This window comes from Heteronotia binoei, chromosome 6 (genome assembly GCF_032191835.1).
Source record: "Heteronotia binoei isolate CCM8104 ecotype False Entrance Well chromosome 6, APGP_CSIRO_Hbin_v1, whole genome shotgun sequence".
Lineage (NCBI taxonomy): Eukaryota > Metazoa > Chordata > Lepidosauria > Squamata > Gekkonidae > Heteronotia > Heteronotia binoei.
This window is the reverse complement of record NC_083228.1, coordinates 74096796-74118941: the sequence shown is the minus strand read 5'-3', so window position 1 is coordinate 74118941 and position 22146 is coordinate 74096796. Positions and strand designations below refer to the sequence as shown.

The following is a 22146-nucleotide window of genomic DNA, read 5'->3' as shown; positions in this document are numbered from 1 at the left end:
TTTGCATATTAGGCCACACCCACTGACATCACCATTTTTCACACCTACTTGCCTGGACCCTTTTTAGTTGGAGATGCCGGGGATTGAACCTGGGACCTTCTGCTTACCAAGCAGATGCTCTACCACTGAGCCACCGTCCCTCCCACTTAATAAATTGTCCCATTGAGTAGGTTGCAGTTTTCTTCTTCTGCCTCTTGGAATGCTTCCTGTTGGATCAAAGAGGAATATAGCGAAGGCAGAGTACATTACACAGAAACAAGGCTTTTTTGGTAGAAAAAGCCCAGCATGAACTCATTTGCATATTAGGCCACACCCACTGACATCACCATTGTTTCACATAGGACTTTTTAAAGAAAAAGCCCAGTAGGAATTTATTTGCATATTAGTCACACCCCCTGATGCCAAGCCAGCTGGAACCGCACTCCTGTGCGCTCCTGCTCAAAAAAAGCCCTGCACAGAAATATAAGTCAGGCATATCAGTCATATTGCTGATTGCCATATTTGCCTTCAGAAAGGAATTCCCTCCCCCCAGAGAAGACTGACTAGTGACTACAGTTGCTAACTACCTGGAGAAACAACCTGTCCCTTTAAGGGCCTGTTATTTTATTAGGTGATATTACTTACCTTGTGCCATGAAAAGATTCTGCTATCCACTTCCACGGAGGAAACCTTTATTAAAAGGATAGGATGTTTTTCTCCAGACCTGTTGGCAACTCTACTAGTGAGCCTTTCCTCCCCTCTGGTATAAACATTAGCACTCTAGTTAAGAGTAATTTAAAGCCTTTGATATAGTTTATCTTTTCTTCCAGGTAACTGTTTATAGGATTGAACCCATATTAAAGCATACTTCTCCATACAGGACATGTGCTGTACATTGTTTCTGCTGTTACAGATTTATATATTAGGTCTCTAATAAAAAAAAACCATGATAGATACTTTTAAATGAAAACTAAAAAGAAAGATCACAAAACACAGTATCACCTCAAGGCCGATTTGCTACTGGCTCCCAATGCTGCAGTGATATTCTTTGATTTAAAAGTTAATAAGATAGACATCCAAATTATATTTGGAGATAGGAAACCAAACTCAGCTCACATCTAATAATTGTTTTTGTCTATTATGATTTCTTGTAGTTTAATATTAGTAACATACCTTTTAAAATTGGGGGGAGGGGCAATACATTATTCCCTCCTCCTAGTTTTTAAGTGTGTAGACTTGATGTGTGGGACAAGTAACTGGTCCCGTTACTTCCTCTCTGCTCTTTACATTAATTAATTTAGTAATTAAACATTCACTTTGCAATCTCTGCTTGAGTTAACAAGTTGTTCACAATCATTAAAATAACTGCCATAAAACCTCAATTAAGTGAAAATAAAACATCCAAAGCTGGCTCACATTCATTTGCTTTGTAGGCCAATGTCCCTCTCCTTCCCCAGATTTTATCTTATGCTGAACAGCAAAACAACAGAATATTAAATAATCAAAAGTTAATTTGGATATTTTCTCATTTTTAATTTTTCCCCTTTTCAACTTTGTCTGTGCTTCCATTTTGGCACTCCTTGAAAACTGTCTAGTTTGCCTGTATGACTGGCCCAATCTGATTACATCACATTAGTAAGATCCATAGAACCAAAATGTCACAGATTTTGCTTGTTTTGATCTAATCAGGGTGTGTATCCACAGGGAAGGTCAGTAATCCATGTTTACCCTTGCAAAGGAACAGGGAATGACCTAGATCTGTTTGTGTCCCACTGTGCTGCATAACTGATTTTTATAACTTATTTACTACTTAATTCCAGAGGATGATATTTTTTGTACACATTTGAAGCATGTAAACTAAAATAAGAGCCATTTGCTCTTCTTCAACATTTTTTTAGCATTATTTGAGAGCAATTCAGGAATTATATATATACTTCTTCTTGCAGAAGAAGTGTATTTTTGTAAATCATACTTGCCTCTCTGAATATAACTTTTTATCAATTAACGTGGATCTTTATGGCCCCTTTGTGGAAGTCTGGGGAAAATTAGAAAAATTGAAGTAAGTAAACATGACAGTTGACTGATCAAGGAAGGAATGATATAAGAGAGTTAGTTAATGTCAAACTTTATGGCAATGGATCAAACTCATAATGGGAAGTAATCCCCAATCTCCCAAGTATATCATGTTCTCAGGAGGCAATAAAATCTTAACTGAAACCTGCCAGGTATATTCAGACAGCAGGTACTATACTTGTTCTGTCAATATTCATATCTATCTAATTTGTATTCAGTGCAGGAAGAGGTTCAGTGCTATGAGATCCAACAGCAGCTGAATTGTTAACTTGTCTGATGCTCCTTGCTTTACTTTCTCTAGTGTACACAAAGTCTTCATAAATTATGATACTGTCCTTTTGTAGTTTAGTAAAAGAACTACCATGACTGGATAACCCAGACTAGCCTGTAAACTCAATCTCATCAGATCTCTGAACTTTTTGTTAACCCAACTTTCAGTCTTGACTATATTTTCAGTACAGTGGCAAGCAGATGGCTAAAGAAAGTTCACTTATTCACTCTTGTCTTCCATCTCAGCAGCAAACAGAAGCCAGGCCCAGGCTACACACATAGCTGCCTTTACTTGGCCAGGAAAAGGCCTAGACAGGGTCATCTTGGCCATCTTCTTTTATACTTTTTTCAGTTCTGCAATGTTCTTTTTGAGATACAGCAACCAAAACTGCACACAGTTTCCAAATGAGGCTGTTCCATTGTTCTACACAGGGGCATTATAGTATTGGCATTTTTGTTTTCAGTCCTCTTCCTAACAATACTTTTTTTCACTGCATCCACACTGAGTCAACATTTTCACTGAGCCATCCATCGAGTCTCAGTTCCAGCAATTCTCAGATCCATCACTCTCTCAGATGGGGTGGTGGTGGTGATGTCCTCATTCTCTCTGATGGGTGGGTTTGAACATAGGACCTTCACTGTGCTCAGTCTATGTTGTTCCATAGGGCTAAAGCTTTCCTTAAGGTTTCTTCTGTCCCAGTATCTATACCTGGTTTCTCATCATGGCCAACAGGTGATTTTAAAATGCCTGCATCCTTCTTCTGGGAACTCCTGTATTTGCAAAGCTAGAGAATAGCTGTGTTGGGTGTGAAGTGTGGGTTCTAGTCTTGTCTGCATCCTGCATTATTGCTGCAAATGTATGAGTTTCTGTTAATGCTGCATGTCCCCATGTTGGTACTCAAACCTCCAGTTTCCCATCGTTGTGCTTTTACCAGTAGATATTAAATGGTTTTTCATAAACATGCAGTTGTCTCTCCTCCACTTCTACCACCCCCTTGCTAAAAGTCTCATTTACCTCCAAGTGGTGATGTTCCCTCAGCAGGGATTGAACTAAGGTTGCCAACAGTAAAATGCCTACTCTTTAATAGAGCTTAATATGTTGGGCAGTTGAATCTTTTGATGGCAGGGAGATATACACCATCGCTATGGCTGCCAGCTCCAGGTTGGGAAATGCCTGGAGATTTTGGGGGTGGAGCCTGAGGAAGGCTAGGTTTGGGGAGGGGAGGGACTTCTATGGGGTGCAATGCCCTAGAGTCCACCTTCCAAAGTGGTCATTTTCTCTGAGTGAAGTGATCTCTGTCACCTGGAGATCAGTTGTGATAGTGAGAGATCTCCAGTCACCACTTGGTGGTTGGCAACCCTAAATAACACCTAGTAATTAGCATCCCTCTAAGCCTCTGTTAAAGGCACAGGGCATTTTTCTCCAGGTTATTTGAAACCCTACTTTGAACCCTTGTCTAGGGCAAGCCAGAGTTTTTTCCTGGGTTTTTTTTTCTTTACCCCAATACGCCATTCTCTGTTGCTTTAGTAGCAATAGAGAATGATTAAGATAGCACAAGATTAAACAAAGCCCCAGATCTAGTACTATAGCACAAAAAAGGCAAGACTACAGATATTATAGCTCAGAAACTGGAGTGAGCACTGTTCTTTTAAAAAATTGTCACGTGCTCTTATGTGATGCTTTTTAGATGCTACTTCCATGTCCAACTTCCATCCAAACAATAAAGGCCTTATCTCATTCTTGCTCTGTAAAAACTGAACTAAATCCCATCAGTATGTCTCACTTTATGGGGCTAAAGATATACATATAATGCATTCACTGTCAAGAAGTTACTACCATCCTTTGTCCCATGCTGAAAAAAACTGTCATTCTCAACAAAAAGGCCCATGACCTAGTTAAAAAAGGAGAACAGCAAGATTTAACAGAAGTTGAATGGTTGTGGTATTAAATTGTATTATGTAGATATTTGGCATATTTTGTAGAATGGGAAAAGTGAAAAAAGACACCACTGTTGTATCAAACAAGCAGTTCAGAATAGAGTACAAGGGAATTATGCAAGCCCTCTCAGAGTTTCAGAGAGGCCCAGGCCACTTTCTTAGCCATAAAAATGACGTCACGCTATGCACAAACAAGCAAGCTGTGAAACTTATTGAATGACCCCAAATTAACATATGTCCAGGGCTTTTTTTAGAAAAAGCCCAGCAGGAACTTATTTGCATATTAGGCCACACCCCTGATGACAAGCCAGCCGGAATGGCATTCCTGTGTGTTCCTGCTAAAAAAACCCCTGCATATGTCTTAACCTGAGGTCACTTTGGAACTTGAAACCCTGGCCAAATGGTTCCCCCCCAATCAATTGGCCCTGCTGCACAGGAATCACATCCAGCAAAGTTTTGAAGTTAATTTTAAAGTCACCAGCTACCAAAATTGCTGGCTAATATCCTTTCCTGTTGCCTGATCCCATACCCCTTCAAATTTTCCAAGCTGCCGTCTGCCATCAAACCATCCATATTTATAAACAGAAACCCTGCAGTTTGTCTTTCTCTGAAATTAGCTTACAGGGTAACAGTACAGTCCAACAGACACTCTTCATGCCCTAGAAAGCTGTTCAGTTGCTCTGGACTGTTGGATTGCCACATTGGTGAAACATTCTATGATGCTAAGATTGACATTGGAGGGAAGAAGGTATAATATAGCCCAGTCTCATCATATCGCTGAAACTAGGCAGGGTTGGTACTTGCATGGGAGACCACCAAGGAAGACTGTGCAGAGGAAGGTGAACCAGCTCTGGTTTTCACCTGCATTGAAGGCCCCTTGTGGGGATCACCATAAGTTAGTTGAGACTTGACAGCACTTACATATTTAAGACTGGCACAGCAAAGATGGCAATTTACCTTTATTTCAAGAAGGTGTAATTTTGGAGCAATGGGATATCTGGATTTTTGGGATGGTTATGGTAAGTTGCAAAAAAGGGCTATTCCCCCCCCCCCCGGAAGTATATTGAAACTTTTAAAGTTAAAAATCCTTAAAACTACAGGAAAACTACAGAATATTTATAGAAAACCTCTCTGTATGGTGTAGATACAGTTAAAAAATGCACATTTGAGTGGGGTGTGTGTGCAGTTCAGAGTCTTGGAGGGCCAGGATTGCCAATTGCCTGAAGAAAAAGTCCTGTCCTTTTAATACATACTTAGTAAGATATTATATTGTACATACCTTTTTCCATGCCATGACAAATGTCATCTGCCCATTTCCTCACATTAAACCTCTATTAAAGGGGCTGGACATTTTTCTTCAGGCCTGTTGGCAACCCTAAGGCAAACCAATCTCCAATTTCACCTGTCAGTATCAATCCTACACATTTTGCAACTCCCATTTGCACATATCTGCATCACAGTGTCAATCCCTGGACAGCAATGGGCAATTCCCTCAGGGCTGTGAATTGTTTAGAGCTGTATACTTTGTGGAAGAAAACTTAAGATACTGAACACTTATTCACTACAGACTCACTTAAACAGACATACATCCACATATGCACTGACTCTTCATCAGTTTACATGGCAACTAGAGAAAACTACTAAATATAAATACTGCTGCCTGGAACTGACCAGCGCACTCCCTCAGGGCCGGATCTACATTTTTTTGAGGGGGGGCAACCCCCCAAAATGGTGCCCCCACTCAAAAAATGAAGGGACCCGAGGGCAATCTGACACACTCTCCATTTAAACACCCCATCGGGTGTTTGTATGGGTGTTTGTATGGGGAGGGGAAGCCTCAGCAGGGCTGGCCCTAGAGCGTTTTGAGCCCTAGCCAAAACTAACTATGTGCGCCCCTCTACAGCGCCACACCAGAGAAGGGGTTTAAAGTTTAAATTCCCTTCTCTAGAGTTGAGAAGCAGTGGTGAAAGGATAGGAACCTAGAATCATAGAGTTGGAAGGGACCTCCAGAGTCATCTAGTCCAACTCCCTGCACAATGCAAAAACTCACAAATATCTCCCCCTAAATTCACAGGATCTTAATCTGAACAGTAAGAGAAAAACCCAGGTTGGTTTTCCCTTCTTGATATGACATGCATTTCTTTCCAGGGATCTGATGGCTGTTTGCATTTCTTTAAGTGCATAAACTGTTTGGGATCTGCAGCAAAGAAGGCCACAAGCCCAAGCATACATACTTGATACTAAATGCTGAGCTATGTGGAACTTACTTCTGAGTAAAGGTTCAGGACTCTCAGCTGCAATTTTAGGTCCCCTCTCCTCTAGTCTCATTAAATTCAGTGGGACTTTCTTACAAGCCAGTATAAAATTTAGAGAGCTTCTCACCTTGAAATAGAACTGGTAATAATATTCATAGTTTTGTTCCTATATAGGGTGCTGTACAGACTAACATAAGGCAAGTCTCTGCCCCAACCGAGGAGGTTACAGCTTGCATTTTGGCAAAGAGGGAGAAAGGGGGAAGAGCTAAGGATTGCAAGGGACAAGTAAATGAAAATGCAAAGTGTTTGCAACTGGATACTCTAAAAACTGGGTCTGGGTAAAAGTCGGATCTACACGGATCTTCATGAATTCATGATTTTTACATTGAAATGAAATCAAACCACTATTATTTTGTAGATCCTGTCTTAGACTATAGGCAGGACCACAAAAATCATGCCTCCACGGATTCGTGGCGCCTCACCAGTGCAAAAACAGGGTTCCAAAGCACGGAGGTATCAATCAAAGTTTAATACAGTCAAAGACCAATCAATTAAATACAAATAACTTAATAAAATACAATCAGATAAAAGTACTATGAGGAAAATAAGACACACACGGTATAAAATATGATTTCCTCCCCAAAACACTGATTTTCAGAACCGAGGCATTCAATTGGGTATTTCCCTTAGAAATTGCTTCCGGAGACTTATAGCTCGCAAACCGGTTAGGCTATTGGGGAGGTTTGTAGGATCAGGCGAAAATGGAAAGGGGCTGGGGTGGCCAGGAGAGGGGAGAGAAGAAAAGCAGCAGGGAGGGAGCGATTATTGCATTCCTATATAGCTGCGGCCGATCTTTCTCCTCCCTTCCTCGGGGGAGACGCCCAATTTCGCACCCCCCCTCTGGCAGCGCCCGCGGCAACCCCCCCCCCCCCTTGATCCGGCCCTGCACTCTCTGCCCTCCCGAGCATGCCCATTTCCACTACCTGTCTGGCTTGTATTCAGAAGCAGTTCGAAGATGCGTACAACAGGCACAACATTTGCTTCCCATGCAATCTCGCTAGGGTGCATATCCCGCAGTCGTGCTCTTTGCGATCCTACTCTTGTGCATCTAGCACTACCCTCCTTTATCTGCGCATACACAGACGGCTCCCTGAGAGCGCACACATCACACGCAGCCGTTGATTCCTGCACGTACACGAACGGCCCTTATTCCTAGTTCCTCCGGCTCCAGACATGCACGCGTGCATCCAGCCCCCTCCCCCCCAGGCCCGGAGTGGCGTTCCTGTGGCACACCAATGCAAGACTGGGGGGGGGGGGGGGTCTGCTCGCAAATGCGGTCTCGACTGCAATGTGCTCCAAAGGAACTAGTGCCGCTGCACCCTGGTTGTTCCGGTCTCTATTTCTGCAGCTCTGCTTCCCCCTCTCCCTGGACGCTACCTGTTGGGCCCGGCCCTGGTTGAGTTCGGAGTGGGCGGCGCCTCCCCAAACGCGTGTTTGGGACCCTCCCACTCCAGAGGTGTCACATCTGGCTGCCCACGTGACTCATCGGGTCCCTTAAGTGAGTAGCCTGAGGAGGCAGCTGTCACCATAACAACCGGGTCCGAAGGGGGAGCCGGTCCAGCGCAGCAGGGGAGAGGTGGGGGCTTCAGGAGGGTCCAGGCGAAGGAAGGGCGGGGGCGCCAGTGAGTGCAGTGGGCTAACAGTCCCCCTCTTGCATCGCTCTGGCAAGGTGAACTCCGTGGAAGAAGCCTAGTGGGAGGGGTGAGAGAGAGGGTGAGGTGAGGTAGGGGATGCTAGAGACACAAAAGGAGCAGCCGGACAGGGAAGGGGAAATCTGAGAGCTGGCGGCGGTGGGGGATTACCAAGGGAATCAACCTGAACGCCCTGGGGGAGGCGAGCAGCTCTTCCACGCTGCTAGCTCGAGAAGCAGTCCTTTCAGTGCGTTCAGCTCTCACCCAGCCTGGGCAATGTAGGCGATGTCCGAGTGGAGGCAACATCTCCGAGGCAAAGGAAACAAAGACTGATTCTGGATCCAAAGTGACAGCCGGGGTGGACGGGAGAAGAGGAGGAGAACGGACCAGGAGAGGGAGGGGAGAGCCCAGCCCCTGCTCCCCTCTCCTCCCTTCCCCACCTCGACCTGGCAGCTACATAAACCCACAGATCCTTCCAGCTGTTGTCACCTTCCAGCTGTTTCTCTCCCTTTGGATGCCATGGGGAACAGCTTCTCCAGTATCCCAGCTCTGCCTCGGGGCAACCCTAGCCGGTTCCACAGAGTCCATCATCAGCATCTCAAAGGTAAGAGAGACTGTCTTTTCTGTCTTTGGTTTTGAAGCTGAAAAGAATCCTCTCTTCTTTTAAAGGGCAGAAAAGAGGTTTGAACCATGATTGTGACAATTTTCATAAATACATCCTTGAGGTTCATCTGGATGCCATTTCTCCTTCCCAAACCAGTTGTGCTCTGTAAGAAATCCAGGGTAGCTAAAACACCTCCCCTCCCATAAAGATCCAAAAGGGTTTGTTCTTTCTCCAAGTGATTTTTAAAATGTCACAGAGAATCCTTTTCTGCAACTTGGATTCCTTTAATCATATTGTATATATGATTAAAGGAATACACACTCTTTAGTACACTCATATGTGAATGCATGAATACCTGTGCAAAGACAAACAGAGCCACTAATTCCTCTGGGCAAATATGATGTAGGTTGTGATCCTGTGCATGTATACTTGGAAGCAAGACCCAGTGAAATCCCTGGGGTTTACTCCCAGGTAAATATGCTGTGGAATGGGCTCATAGATGGGTTTACATACACATTAAAAAGAGCTTACAGGAAAAGAACAGAGACCTGTGTATTATGCTAGGCAATAAAGGACTTTCCAGTGTTTTACTTTTGAATGAGTATACTGCAGCTACTGTTGTCTTGGTTACCTGAGAAATGTCAGCTTTTTAGGTGGGAGGATCCAGTTTAGAGAGTGACAGATTCTATATGCATAGGCAGTATATTGATCTTGGTGGTAGTAGATCTGTTTGGTATTAGAAGCTTTCCAGGCTATTCCCATGGAGATGTCCTGGCAAGATTGCTTGAAACGTAAAGAGATGAAGATTGAATATCCCATGTCCACTGTCGATGCTCTGCACTTGAGCATCTTAGAGCAGACTCTGCTTCCTGATAAAAAACCCTCCTCAGTTTTGTCAAAATGCATGAGTTGCACTGAAATAAATGGGGCCAAACTAATTAAATCCAAGCACTCCAGGTTAACTGCTTTCTGGACATTAATTGTAGTCTTACAGTTTTGAAAGCATTTGCCATTGATTTGTCTGGATCAGTATAATAGACATATTATTGCAGATTACTTTGTCATATTTAATATTAAAATACTGTGGCCAAAAGTGGATGAAAAAGGATGTTGTGCTTCTTTTTCAGAGCATCATGTATTTATAACAGGTTTTTAATGAGTTGAAAAGCAGCACAGAAGGACAGAACATTGTTACTGGGAAATGCTTCATTTATTACCACTTACCCGGGAACTAGATTTCTTCTTGCTGCCTTCATTATTTGATGAAGCTATTGCATATTCTCAGGGTTATTAGCAATACTGTTTTTGTCTCATTCTGCTGGTGATGGCCAAGAAGACATACAATCCCAGCATGGACTGAGTCAGGCAGAAATTCAGAACAGACAATTGCTGTGTTTAAAATTAGATGTACAAAGAGGGGGCAGCTGAACCTTACTGAGAAATCCATCATTCCCTTTCAACGCAAATGTGAAAGCACAGACGATGCTCCAGTAGTTGGTATTCAATTGTAAACTGCCAGGAATGATTTGCCTTAAAAATAAGGCTGTCAACTGGAAATTTAACTGGAACAACCTGAAGCAAAATTTGCAGTTTGTAGGCAGAATGGGCACATCCTTGTAATTTGTTATTACTAGCCCATGCAGAGATAACAAATGTACAGCATACAGAGACACCTGATTTGATCACCTTCCACATGGCAGGCTTGGTTTAAGGATTCATCCTTGCCCCATTTTAACTGACTAGGGCATGCTGTGGTATTAAATCTGATAGCAAAGCAAACAAAATGGTTCTTGTCTGTTTCTACTGTGATAAAGTGGTCCAGTAATGATGCTTGAAATGAAGAGTTAAACTAGGCTTTGTCTTTTGTTGTATTTAGGGGAAAAATAAAACCCTAAGAGCCAAGTAACTGCCAGGAACAATATGTGCTTTCCCTATCCTTCTTTCTTGTTTCTTAAAAAGATTGCCTCAGGTCCTACATTTACATGCAGAATAAACAAGCTTGATTAGGTTTGACAGGTTCCTGTAAAATGCTTTGGGGGCAAAGCAGCACAAAAAGTATGAATGTCACTCCATTTTCTTATATTTTATATTTAGGAGATATATTTTAATTGAAGGTGCACTTCAATCTCAGCCTCTTTCCCTGACAATCTTTCACATTTGGAAGGATGCACAAGAGTTCACAGCTTGGCAAGCCCTGATTTCCTGTTGTCCTTAAAAGAAGGCCTTCTTGCCCCTCTTTACAAATGACTATGCTGATCTGGTAGCAGGGTTAGTGTTTGTTTACCCTTGAAAATGCTGAAAAGTTCCATGTCTATGTGTAGCAGCCAAGAGGTATAGGAACTATAGGATTTGCAGCCTTCTGGCTGGAGAGAAGTTTCTGTAAAACATCATCTTGCACAATTAAATCTTCCCACTCCGTGCTGATCCTCTGTCTCTGATATTCCAGAGAGAGAGAGAGAGAGAGAGAGAGAGAGAGAGAGAGTTGCATTCTAATCCAATGCATTTTGTTTAGGGTGAATCCTTCAAGCATTGAATTCTAATGGCATTGCCATTTGGTGATTGTGGAAGTTTTATAGTAAATGCTGAGGCCTGAATAAGATGTGCAAAAGGCAATTTTACAATTGATATTTCTGAGAGAGTCTTAAAAATTTAAACCATATCCATAGCAGAATCTTGCAAGTTAGGATTTTTTTCTCACAATTTGTCAGGACTCAACAGATCTTGAATCTGGAACTTGGCAGGTGGGGATTTAATTAATTATTTGTTTTTAATCTATTTATATATAGTCCATCTTTCTCACTAGGAAACAAGGAGGATTAAAAAGAGTGAGTCAATACAATCAACAGGATGGAACATTCAGTAAACAATGCAATAGAATTAGGCTTATAGAACTAACCAAAAATCTATAAACAGAACTGAAGCAATGCATAAGTATTAACTTGACACATTAAATGATGCAAAATTACAAGGTAAGATCCTACTTACTGTAAAGTATGGATAGTAGTAAAGACCACAGTCTTTATCCAAGTAACTGTGTGAATCATTTTGTATAGTGCTACCCCATTGCCTGCATAGAAAAGCCCTCTGAATAATCCAGTTTTACATAGTTTGCAGAAAGCCAGGAGATCTCCTCAAGGCAGGCCATTCCACAAGGTGGTGACTACAACAGAGAAGACATGTGTATGAGTAGCTGTTGATTTTGCCCATTTGTACTTTGGCAACTGCAGAAGACCCTGCTCTGATGAATGAAGCTTGTGTGCTGGAGCATAGAGAAAGGGGAGGTTTCACAGATGTGAGACTGATTCCTATAGGGTATAATGGAGAATTGATCCATGAGTATGTTTTTTGAGGTTGAGGCACCAAGTTTTCTGCATAGGATCTGGTGCTTCTCCTCAAAATGTCTCCCAAGTTTCAAAAAGATTGGACCAGGGAGTCCAATTTTATGAGCCCCAAAAGAAGATGTCCCTATCCTTCATTATTTCCAAATGGAAGGAAGGCATTTAAAAGTCATGCAATCTCTTTAAATATGGTTGCCAGAACTTTCTTTGGAGTTAAATCGTGCTTGTCATGCCCTTGCTCCTGGCTCCACCCACAAAGTCCTCAGATAGTTCTTGAATTGGACATGGTGACCCTACAGATTAGCCATCCTCACTCAGCTGCCCCACTTTGGGGTCTGCCCCAGAAGCAACCCCTGCCCCCGTGGTGGCTGGTGGGATATCTGCTCCCTCCTTTCCTCACTGTGTTGCTGTGGTGCAGGTCCAGTGCTTATCCTCCTTACATTAGCTACATCCAGGGCTTTTTTTTTGAGCAGGAACGCACAAAAAACTCCCACATCTGAAAGATGAACAAAAGAGTAAAAAGCAAGCATTCATACCTTTTGAATTTGTAGATTACAAAGACTGCCAAGCCCACAAACACCACGGAGAGCAGCATCAACATGGCTGAACCACTGTGGCTAGGTGTGACATCTATGAGAGGGGCTGCAAAATGTTAAAGAGAACTTTAGAGCAGGGGGACTGCCAACAGCAGCTGTTACTTGCATTTTGTTTCCAGTCTTTATTTAGGTCTGTTCTTCTTGTTCATGCCAAATAGTTCTTGAGTATTCCGGCTGGCTTGGTGTCAGTTCCTGCTGGCTTGGTGTCAGGGGTGTGGCCTAATATGTAAATGAATCCCTGCTGGACTTTTTCTACAAAAAAGCCCTATGTGAAACAATGGTGACATCAGGGGGTGTGGCCTAATATGCAAATGAGTTCCAGCTGGGCTTTTTCTACCCAAAAAGCCGTGGCTACATCTCACCATGTCACCTGATAATGGTAGGGGAGGACAAGAAAGTAAATAGCAATTGGTCACCACAGTGCAGATGAGAGGGCAGGTGTTGTCTTTCTGCTTTTCTCCTGCCTTCCTGCAGCACAGGAAAGGGAGAGGAGAGTGAGTGCCATTTTCTGCCTCCCTTTCCATGCCCACAGCATGGGGGTGAGTAAGGAGATTGCCTTGCAGTGATGGTGGTGGGGAGCTTGTGCACCCAAAATTCTTAAGCCAGTCTTGTATTCTTTTATAACTTTAACTGTATACCTGATTTAACCACGGGCCTGATTAGTGGCCAAATTTTCTTTACTGAACATTTTTTTTATCTGATAAAGATGTTTGTGTAGTTTGAGGTGACTCAATCATCTAGTATATCTCAGAAAGCTGAATATATCTATCAGAATCTGAATCACCTTAACACTCTCTCCATACAATGCCATTATATTACAAGTGGTTTGAATACTTTTTATAAACAATGTGGGGTTTGGGGGGTTTTCAGAAAAGTTGTTGGATTTCTACATTATATTTTTTTGCATTATGATTTTTACAGAAGTTCAGAGAAATTAGTAAAATACAACAATAATCAGTATTTTAGATTTATTTTCCTGTTATAGGTAAAATATTAGTCTAATATAGTGAAAGTTATTTTGAGGATCAAGAGAAACTATTTTAGTGGTTAAACTTCAAATTTGGCATAATTTGATTTACTCATGGGAAGTAGAGTTAAGGAATGTGCAGTGCCTGGTGATGCTGAATATTTCATTATTTTGGGTCTTGAGGAGACAGTGATGTCACTTTGGGTGCTTTAGGGAAAGGATTAGCTTTCTGGGTCATATGCCTTGTTTTGGAGCCAAAACAGTGGTTCTGGCAGTTCAGATGAAGACACTTTCAAGAATTCTACCACTGTTAAGTACAAACCTTTTATTTCTTATTAAATCTTATGATTTGTCTTATTGATTTGGAAGCTCCTTGGTGAGGCATAAAAAAGCATTCCACACTTTAAAGAACTCAGGTGAAAAAAGGCTGATGAGAAAGTTACAGCACTTTTAATAAATAGGCTGGAGAAGTGGGAAATCTGTTTCTTTCAACTCTGGTTTCAATAAATAACAGATATTAAGCATATAATTTTAGGAGAACATCTAGATTCATATCCAGTAGCACCTTAGAGACCAAAAGGTATTCAGGGTTGTCGCGCCCTGGGCACCCCTCCCGGTCTCCCGGCGCCGCCGTTGCCCCTCCCGGGCTCTCTGGGGCGTTCCCCGGAGGTCTCAGAAACAGGGGTGGGAGCCGGGTTACTTCACCACAGGCCCCCGTTCCCCTCCTGGCTGTGCTGCGGCTCCTGTCCCTCTCTCTCGCGAGGCAGCTTCCTCCCCGACCTCCTCCTTCTCTTTCTTTATCTCCCCGGCCCAGTCCTCCCCCTTCCTGGGTTCTGCCCCTCTCTGGCTCCTCCCCCCCTTCAAAGCCCCAGACGCCCGGGAGAGGCGAGCCGGGGCTGGGCTGCCTGGGCATGCCTCGGGCGTCCCGGACCTCTGCAGCGTGCTGGGGTGTGGCGTCTCTCGCCGCCACGGGTCAGGCGGCTCTCCTCCTCTCTGCCCAGCGCTGGGCTCAGCTTCTCCCTCCTGCTCCCCAACGTCTCGCTCTGGCCAGGCTCCTTGGAGACGGGCTCGTTGGCTGAGAGGCGTCGTTCGGGCGGCTGTTGGCACCCCCTCAGCCCAGGCGAGGGGTGGGGCCGTCGTGGGGGCTTGGGAAGGTGTGGGAGGCTCTCGGGGCGGCGGCGGGGGCCGGGAGCGGCTGGCAGGCACCGGGGGGTCCCCCTTGCGTAGTCCTCACCCGGGCTGGGCGGGACAAGGGTATTTTAGGAGATTATGTGAAAACTTCAGGTATTCTGATTTCCTTTGCTTGGTTGACAAGTAATTGTGTAGTTCAAGCTAAAGGGCTTAAAAGTTCCCATTTTATGCATGGACAGACAAATGTTCAAAAGTCATTTGTAAGCAACGAAAGCAGAAGATGGTGGCGGGAGGAGGGGGGAGCTGGCTATCATGCCTGTGTCTTGTTTCAAAATCCACTGTAAAGAAATGAAAATAAAAGAGGAAGTGCAGTTGGGGCAGGTGCCAGTGGTGATAGAGATGGACAGTGTATGAAAAATTACCTGCCCCCTTCATTCTCTAGTAGGAACCTCAGGATAGATAAACAGACCAAAGCACTGACTGCTACATGGGATAGAGTTCAATTAAAGTCCCTGACTTGGGACTGGATGCACAGCTTGCTGTGGATCCAGCTCCAGCCCCAAACTGCTACAGTATGGGGGACAAATAACTCCCCCACTCCATGCAGTACTGTGGCTTTGGGCTGGATTGGATTTTGCTGTTACCAGCCTCAAAGCAAATGCCTACTAACAAAGGCATCAGGGCTAGATCGTATCTATTTGTATATCCAACCCTGCAACAAAATTATGATGGTGACAGAAAATGACACTGGGCTAAGTAGAAAATGATGTTGCTGAGGGAAAGTTATTTAATCTGTATACTTATTAGGGTTACCAGCTCTGGAAATGCCTGGAGATTTTAGGGGTGGAGTCTGGGGAGGGCAGGATTTGGGCAGGGAAGAAATCTCAGCAGGGTAAAGTGCCATAGAATCCACCCTCCAAAACAGCCATTTTCTCTATGGGAACTGATCTTGGTCATCTGGAGATCAATTGTAATAGCAGGAGAGTGACAACCCTAATGGCTATTTGCTCATCATCTCAGTATGAAACTGAACAATATTAAGCATTGTGTCCCTCGGGCACAGGATGGCAGGGTAGGACACATGGTCTTAATTTACACTCTGTTGTAACTAAGCTCCCTAAAAATCTGTGTTTCTTTAATGATGAAGAAGGGATTGTGTTCAATGGATGACATGTGTGAAAGAGAGAGGGAAAATCAGCCAACTGAACCATAGGGAGCAAGTATATCCCTGCTGGTCTCTCATATGCTTCACATTAAAAAGGTGTACTTAAGATGGCAGAACTCCAATCATTTATAATCTTTGGGAATATAAAGAAAAAGCCCGCCCAATCTGTCTCTGAAGGGGTCAGTACAAGATAGTCCTAGATGCTGCATTAACAATTTAGACACAGGATAAAACAAACCAGTCAAAGTTGGCCTGAAAAATATCTTTTGGAGAATTTAGGGGGATTGTCTATAAAGACATAATCATGCATTGTGTTCATTAGTAGAGGACACCATACATCTCTTTCTAAGGACCAGGCCTCATTTTGGGCAGGAGTGGAGCTCCAGAACCTCTAAATTTTATTGTGCTCTTTCTTTCTTAACTCCCCCCACCTCCAATACTTCTGGGCTCCATAGTTCAAACCTTCAGTGATAATTCTGCTGAACTCTAAGATTTGACAAACTTTCTAATATTTTTCCCCACACACAAAAAAGGGAAAATAACCATACATAAAGCAGACAGACGGAAATCTTCATCCTGCCACTGTGGCCACATAGGATAACAATTTAGAAAGTATGATGGGAGTAAGGTTTTATTATGACAGTTATAATTCAAGAAGCATTTTAAGGTAGATGCTGAGCTGATATAACTTGATACACCTTCTGGTGATGTCAGGGGTGTGTGACCTATGCAAATGAGTTGTGCTAATGAGCTCTGGCACCTCTGTTTCTACAAAATGTTTCTATATGTCCTTGCTAAGGACATATACTTTGTTCATGTATTACATTTTTCTCCTGCCTTTCCTACCTTTCCTGTTTCGCTCCTTTCATTTTATTCTCATAATAACCAAGGTCACCCAAGGAAATTCATAGCTGATAAAGGACTGGAACCAGTCTCCACAGTCTCTTTGCTGAGAACACACTGCCCTTCTAGCTTCATTGTTAAGAATAAAGTGCATTTATTACCCCTTCCAAAATTGTGCATCTCTGTTTGTGTCTATGTGAAGACTACAGAAATAGAGACTATGTGATTGTACATTCTCATGGAGTACCCAGCTATATATTATTACTATGAGCTATAAAACAATTGATCCCCAAACAAATACCCTGATAACACATTGCTTTATTTTCAAATGTAGTCATGAAGTTAGCTGTTGAACTAGGATGCCAGCCTCCAGGTGGGACCTGAGGATCCCCTGGAATTACAGCTAATATCCAGACTACAGAGATCATTTCCCCTGGAGAAAATGGATGCATTGGAGGGTAGATTCTATGGCATGGTACCCCTTTGAGGTCCATGTCCTCTTCAAACTCCATCCCCCCAAATCTGGGAGTTTCCCAGCCTGGGTCTGCCACCCCTATCCCCCATCCCCTGCCAGTATCCAGTGGGGACCTGGCACCCCTATGTTGAACTATGCAGCAAATCAAATTCCTCATCCCTTCCCCCTTTCCAAATCTGTACTGATGCAACTGATCTCAGTCCTGCTCTCTAATTCTGGAACGTGGCTATTCTGAAAGCCGCCACAGTGAACTGATATGATATAGGATAGCCTCATGCCACAACAAAGATTGAACTTCTGCATAGATGGTTGTGAGGTGTCCATTGTCCACTATGGAGAAAGATGATAATCATGCTAAGCTAAGCCCTGTGATAATTGCAGCCTGCTGACAGATATGAATATCCTGCTTTCAAGTTTTTTTCTTAATTCATTTAATAAGACTAAATGCAACAAGAGGCTGGCAACATGAATTAGCTTATGATTACATAAATGTTATATTTCCCATACCATGATGATGTGAAAAGGAGTCCTTTGAAAATGCAAGGCAATACTGCATCAAGTGTGGTGGTGGTGATTATAGATGTTTAGGTTGTGTTTTCCTTCAGCCTGATCCTATGTGTGTGTACCAAAAAGTCACCTCTCAATGAATCCCAAAGGTATGCACCTGCTTGGGAGTCTTGTGAAATATGACTTCTAGGTACACACTGCAGGAACAAGTAACTTCTAAGTATAATTTGCAGCATTAGCATGCAAAGTATTCTGTATAGTTATTTATTGTCCTTATTACTATCACCTATTTCTAAATAGTGCATTGCAGTTGAGTTAAGATCTCCTCATAATCAATGACTGGGAGGGGACTAGATTCCAAGGTTCAAAGTACAACACAATTATTGACCAGATCACACTGCTTCTTTAATTGGCTCTAAATATAATGTTCTATAGATTATAGCATTATTCTCTCCAGCAGTTGCCCACTTTGCTGGTGACTGAGAGCTTCCAGCCTAAAGAGTTTGCCTATCTCTTTCATTAAAATTCCTCACAACTGTATCATACAGCAGTGGTTACTGGAATTCCTTGGAAGGTCATGAAAGAGGAAAATATGAATAGTGGACAGATTGCTTTCAAAGACAGTGTGGCCACCTCTACTAATCCTGCCTGTAGAGTTTAGGGCCCTTTGATTCTTGAACCCCTTACGATGACATATTATTTGACTCTATCTTCCTTTACAGTTTCTCCTCCTCTTTTCTTTCTTCATTTGGGGCTTTGTGTTTTTTACCCTAGAGCTACCAGCCGTATTTAGGGTGAAGATACAAGAGGAAAGAGAGTCCCCCCAAACGCTGAAATGTTCGCTTTGCTATATTATCACTATAGGGATCCTTCTCCACAGTTAACCATGAACACTATTGATAGAAAGAAAATTCCTCACAACTGAGAAAATAGTTATTCATTATGTTATGGAGGAGCTCCATGTGTGATAAAATTTAAGGCCTAGTGACAAACACAGAATTAAATTACCGTATTTTTCGCTCCATAAGACGCACCTGAGCATAAGACGCACCTAGTTTTTAGAGCCGTTTGTGTGAATTTAGAGGCATTTGTGTGAATTTTTTGCAGTATTCGCTCCTTAAGACGCACACACTTTTCCCTCCACTTTTTTTGGGGGGGAAAGTGAGTCTTATGGTGCAAAAAATACTGTATAGTGGAATATTCTGAGTGTAGTCCAAAGTGAGCTATATATTTCAGTGTGAGATGAGTGTAGTCCAAAGTGAGCTACCTATATATTTCAGTATGAGATGAATTGTGTTCCATAAATGGGAGATGGGCTGGGCAATAGTGAGAAATGGTGCTTACTTGAGGTGTTGTTTTAGAGGTCTTGAGGAAGTGAAGGAATTATTCACTTACTTCATGACAGGCTGGGAGATATTCAGAAGTAGTAGTATATTGGATTTATACCCTACCCTTCACTCTGAATCTCAGTGTGGCCTTCAATCTCCTTTACCTTCCTCCCCCACAACAGACACCCTGTGGGGGGTGCTGAGAGTACTCTCACAGAAGCTGCCCTTTCAAGAACAGCTCTGTGAGAGCTATGGCTGACCCAAGGCCATTCCAGCAGCTGCAAGTGGAATCAAACTCAGTTCTCTCAGATAAGAGTCTGCACACTTAACCACTACACTAAACTGGCTCAATACCTACTGCTGTCTCCAAGTTATTGGGGGGGGGGGTGTCTCAGCAAGTTGTGGATCCCCCTCCATGAGTGGACCTACCCTCTTGCTCCTGCCCGCTCATTTGCCCTCTCCCACTGGGCTCTACTGCCACCCTGAGGGAGATGTGGAAGTGATCCTCTTGGGTTCTTTGGAACTTGGGAGACGGAAGAAGTCATTTCCCCCCCCCCATTTGTGCTATAATTTGGAGGTGCCTGGAAGTGGCAAAAGAGATCCCTCTGCTTCCCATTGTTTCCCAGTATGGCATGAAATAAGAGGTGGGCACCATTCTTCTCATTAATCCCCTGAATGATGCCAGAGATGAAAGGATGATTTGTTTGTGATATATGGAGAATTTGGGGGCAGAGTCTCGCCTCCTGCTTATCCACAGGTGTGGTCACCACCATGCAGTGGAATCCTGGCTATGGCATTTGTGGAACCCGCAGCCTCAAATGGCTTAATTTACATGCATTTTTCTCTGTATATCTTCAGTCCTAGCAGGTTAAGAAGAGCTGAGGTACTGGAATGCAGCCCTATTAATTCCAAATCCTCTTTTTCTGGTTGAAATTGTACTTCCACATTTCCACTATGGTAGTACCCATTGTCAGTGACTATCACCCACCAAGTAAAAATGTGTGCCATATAATTTTCTTTTCTTTCAGGATCTGCCTTCTCTCTTGCTGGTTTCACTTCTTTCTGGCTCTCAATATTTTATTTCAGCCTTCAGGCTACAGCTTTGTTTTCCCATTCAGTCATTTTACTTGTGTTGTTAGCATCACTGCTAACAGACATACAACACATACGGGGTGGGGGGGGGGGGGGAGGGACCTTCCTTAAGTTGATATGACCTTCCCTCAAGAGACATTTCTTTTTCTCAAGCTAGCAAATTCTATGGGCTTTCTAAAATATCAGTTATTTAATACACTTAGTTCTTTTATATACAAAGTTCTTTTATATGCAATACTTTACTTGCTTTGTGTGTTTTTTTTCTTTCTAAAAGTGCCTAGAGCAGGTGTTGGTTGATCTGGACAAAGGTTACTTAGTCATAGACTGATGTTGTTATTAAACTAACCTAGTGTAGGCAAGGCTATATATATGTCAATATTTGAGTGTTAAAAGCAAAAATGCTAGAAAAATCATTCTCCTGGCAGGAATTGGGGTATGAATCTCAGACAGCTTTGTGATGTACTCTATTGGAGGAAACTTGCATTTTAAATATTGGACCTGAGCTGCTTAAACAAGATATTACCTTGAATTATGTGGCTATTTTTAAGCTTGTAGAAGATTACAGTAAGACTGTAAATACCCTAGATTTAAAAAAATTAAAACCAGAAAAAAAATCACTTCTGAGCTCTGAAAGTGGATTATATAAATGCATACGTTTGCATAAATGTGGGTATATTTTCATATATTATTGCCATGTCTGGATGCATATTGGTAAAGTCTGGGCAAGGAAAGGGCAAGAAAGAGGGTGCTGTGGGAGAGAAATGAATGGTGGCTTGAGGAAGAAAGAATTTTGTAGGGCATTAAGCATCTCACTTGCAGATGCTAGAAGCCCTTTAGCAAGTGCTCCATAGATATTTTTAAGCTTCTGGCTTTGTAGTCCTGAAAGCAGCTCAACTCCTGAGTAATCCCCAGAGACTGTACTTGAAAAATCAGGCTAAGGGCTTACTCATCAGTAACTACTGTTCTCTCTCTCTCTCTCTCTGTGTTTTGTATGCATACAACCATACCATGATTGTCTATCAGAATAAGAGAGCTTGCATCCCTCTTTCTAGAAAAAGTTTAAAAAGTGGCTTGGTGCAGAATTGGCATTAGAAAATTCTTCCCTCCAGTTTGAAATCCAGATGTTGAGAAATATGCACACAATCCGAATATGGTGCCATTTTAAGTCTGGACAACCTTCTCCATTTTGCTCCTTTAAACAATGCAGCTCTTGTCTTTCTCCTCAGGTAAAAAGCATGTAGTCATTTTATGCTTAATTTACACTGGCTTTCCATATGTCAGCACAGGCTTTCCAAACTTTCTTGATCAGCTTCTATCCTCTGATGGGCATAACCTCTGATTATTTCCTCTGATGATTTCCCCTGAAAGGCTGCCCAACTGGAGACCTACCTTGTGCTTCACACTTGATTGCTCAACACCCTTCTCCTAATGTGGAGATTAGTGAATCTGTTATGTGATCTATCATTAAAATCTGTCTCCATTTTCAAGGACTAGAAGGCAACTAATGTAATCCCCATATTTAAAAAAGGTTCCAGAGGAAATTGCAGGCCAGTTTAATGCAGATACTGGGTAAGTTGATAGAATCTATTATTAAAGATAGAATTAGTAGGCACATTAATTAACAATAATTATTGAGGAAGAATCAGCATGAATTCTGTAAGGGAAGATCTTGTCTCACTAACCTTGGGAGGGAGGATGAACAAATGTGTGGACAAGGACCTAGTAGATGTAGTTTACTTAGACTTCCAGAAAGCTTTTGATAAAGTTCCTCATTAAAAGTTCCTAAGTAAACTCAATAGTCATGGGATAAGTGGACAAGTCCTCTGCCTTTCCACTTTAGAACTAGAGGAACCTTGGAAAGGCTTGCTTTCTGGATGGTGTGTCTATGCCTTTA

The 22146-nt window shown here is 42.7% G+C and overlaps 1 protein-coding gene across 1 annotated transcript in view; it reads left to right on the top strand.

Annotated features, from left to right (window-relative positions):
• Nucleotides 1-8578: 8578 nt before the first annotated feature.
• The window catches only part of NEURL1 (neuralized E3 ubiquitin protein ligase 1), a 232303-nt gene continuing 218735 nt past the window's right edge, over nt 8579-22146 (top strand). Inside the window, exon 1 of the mRNA XM_060241726.1 lies at nt 8579-8810. Within this exon, the coding sequence (XP_060097709.1) occupies nt 8726-8810 (85 nt within the window). The 5' untranslated portion in view covers nt 8579-8725. The remainder of the gene's footprint in view (nt 8811-22146) is intronic.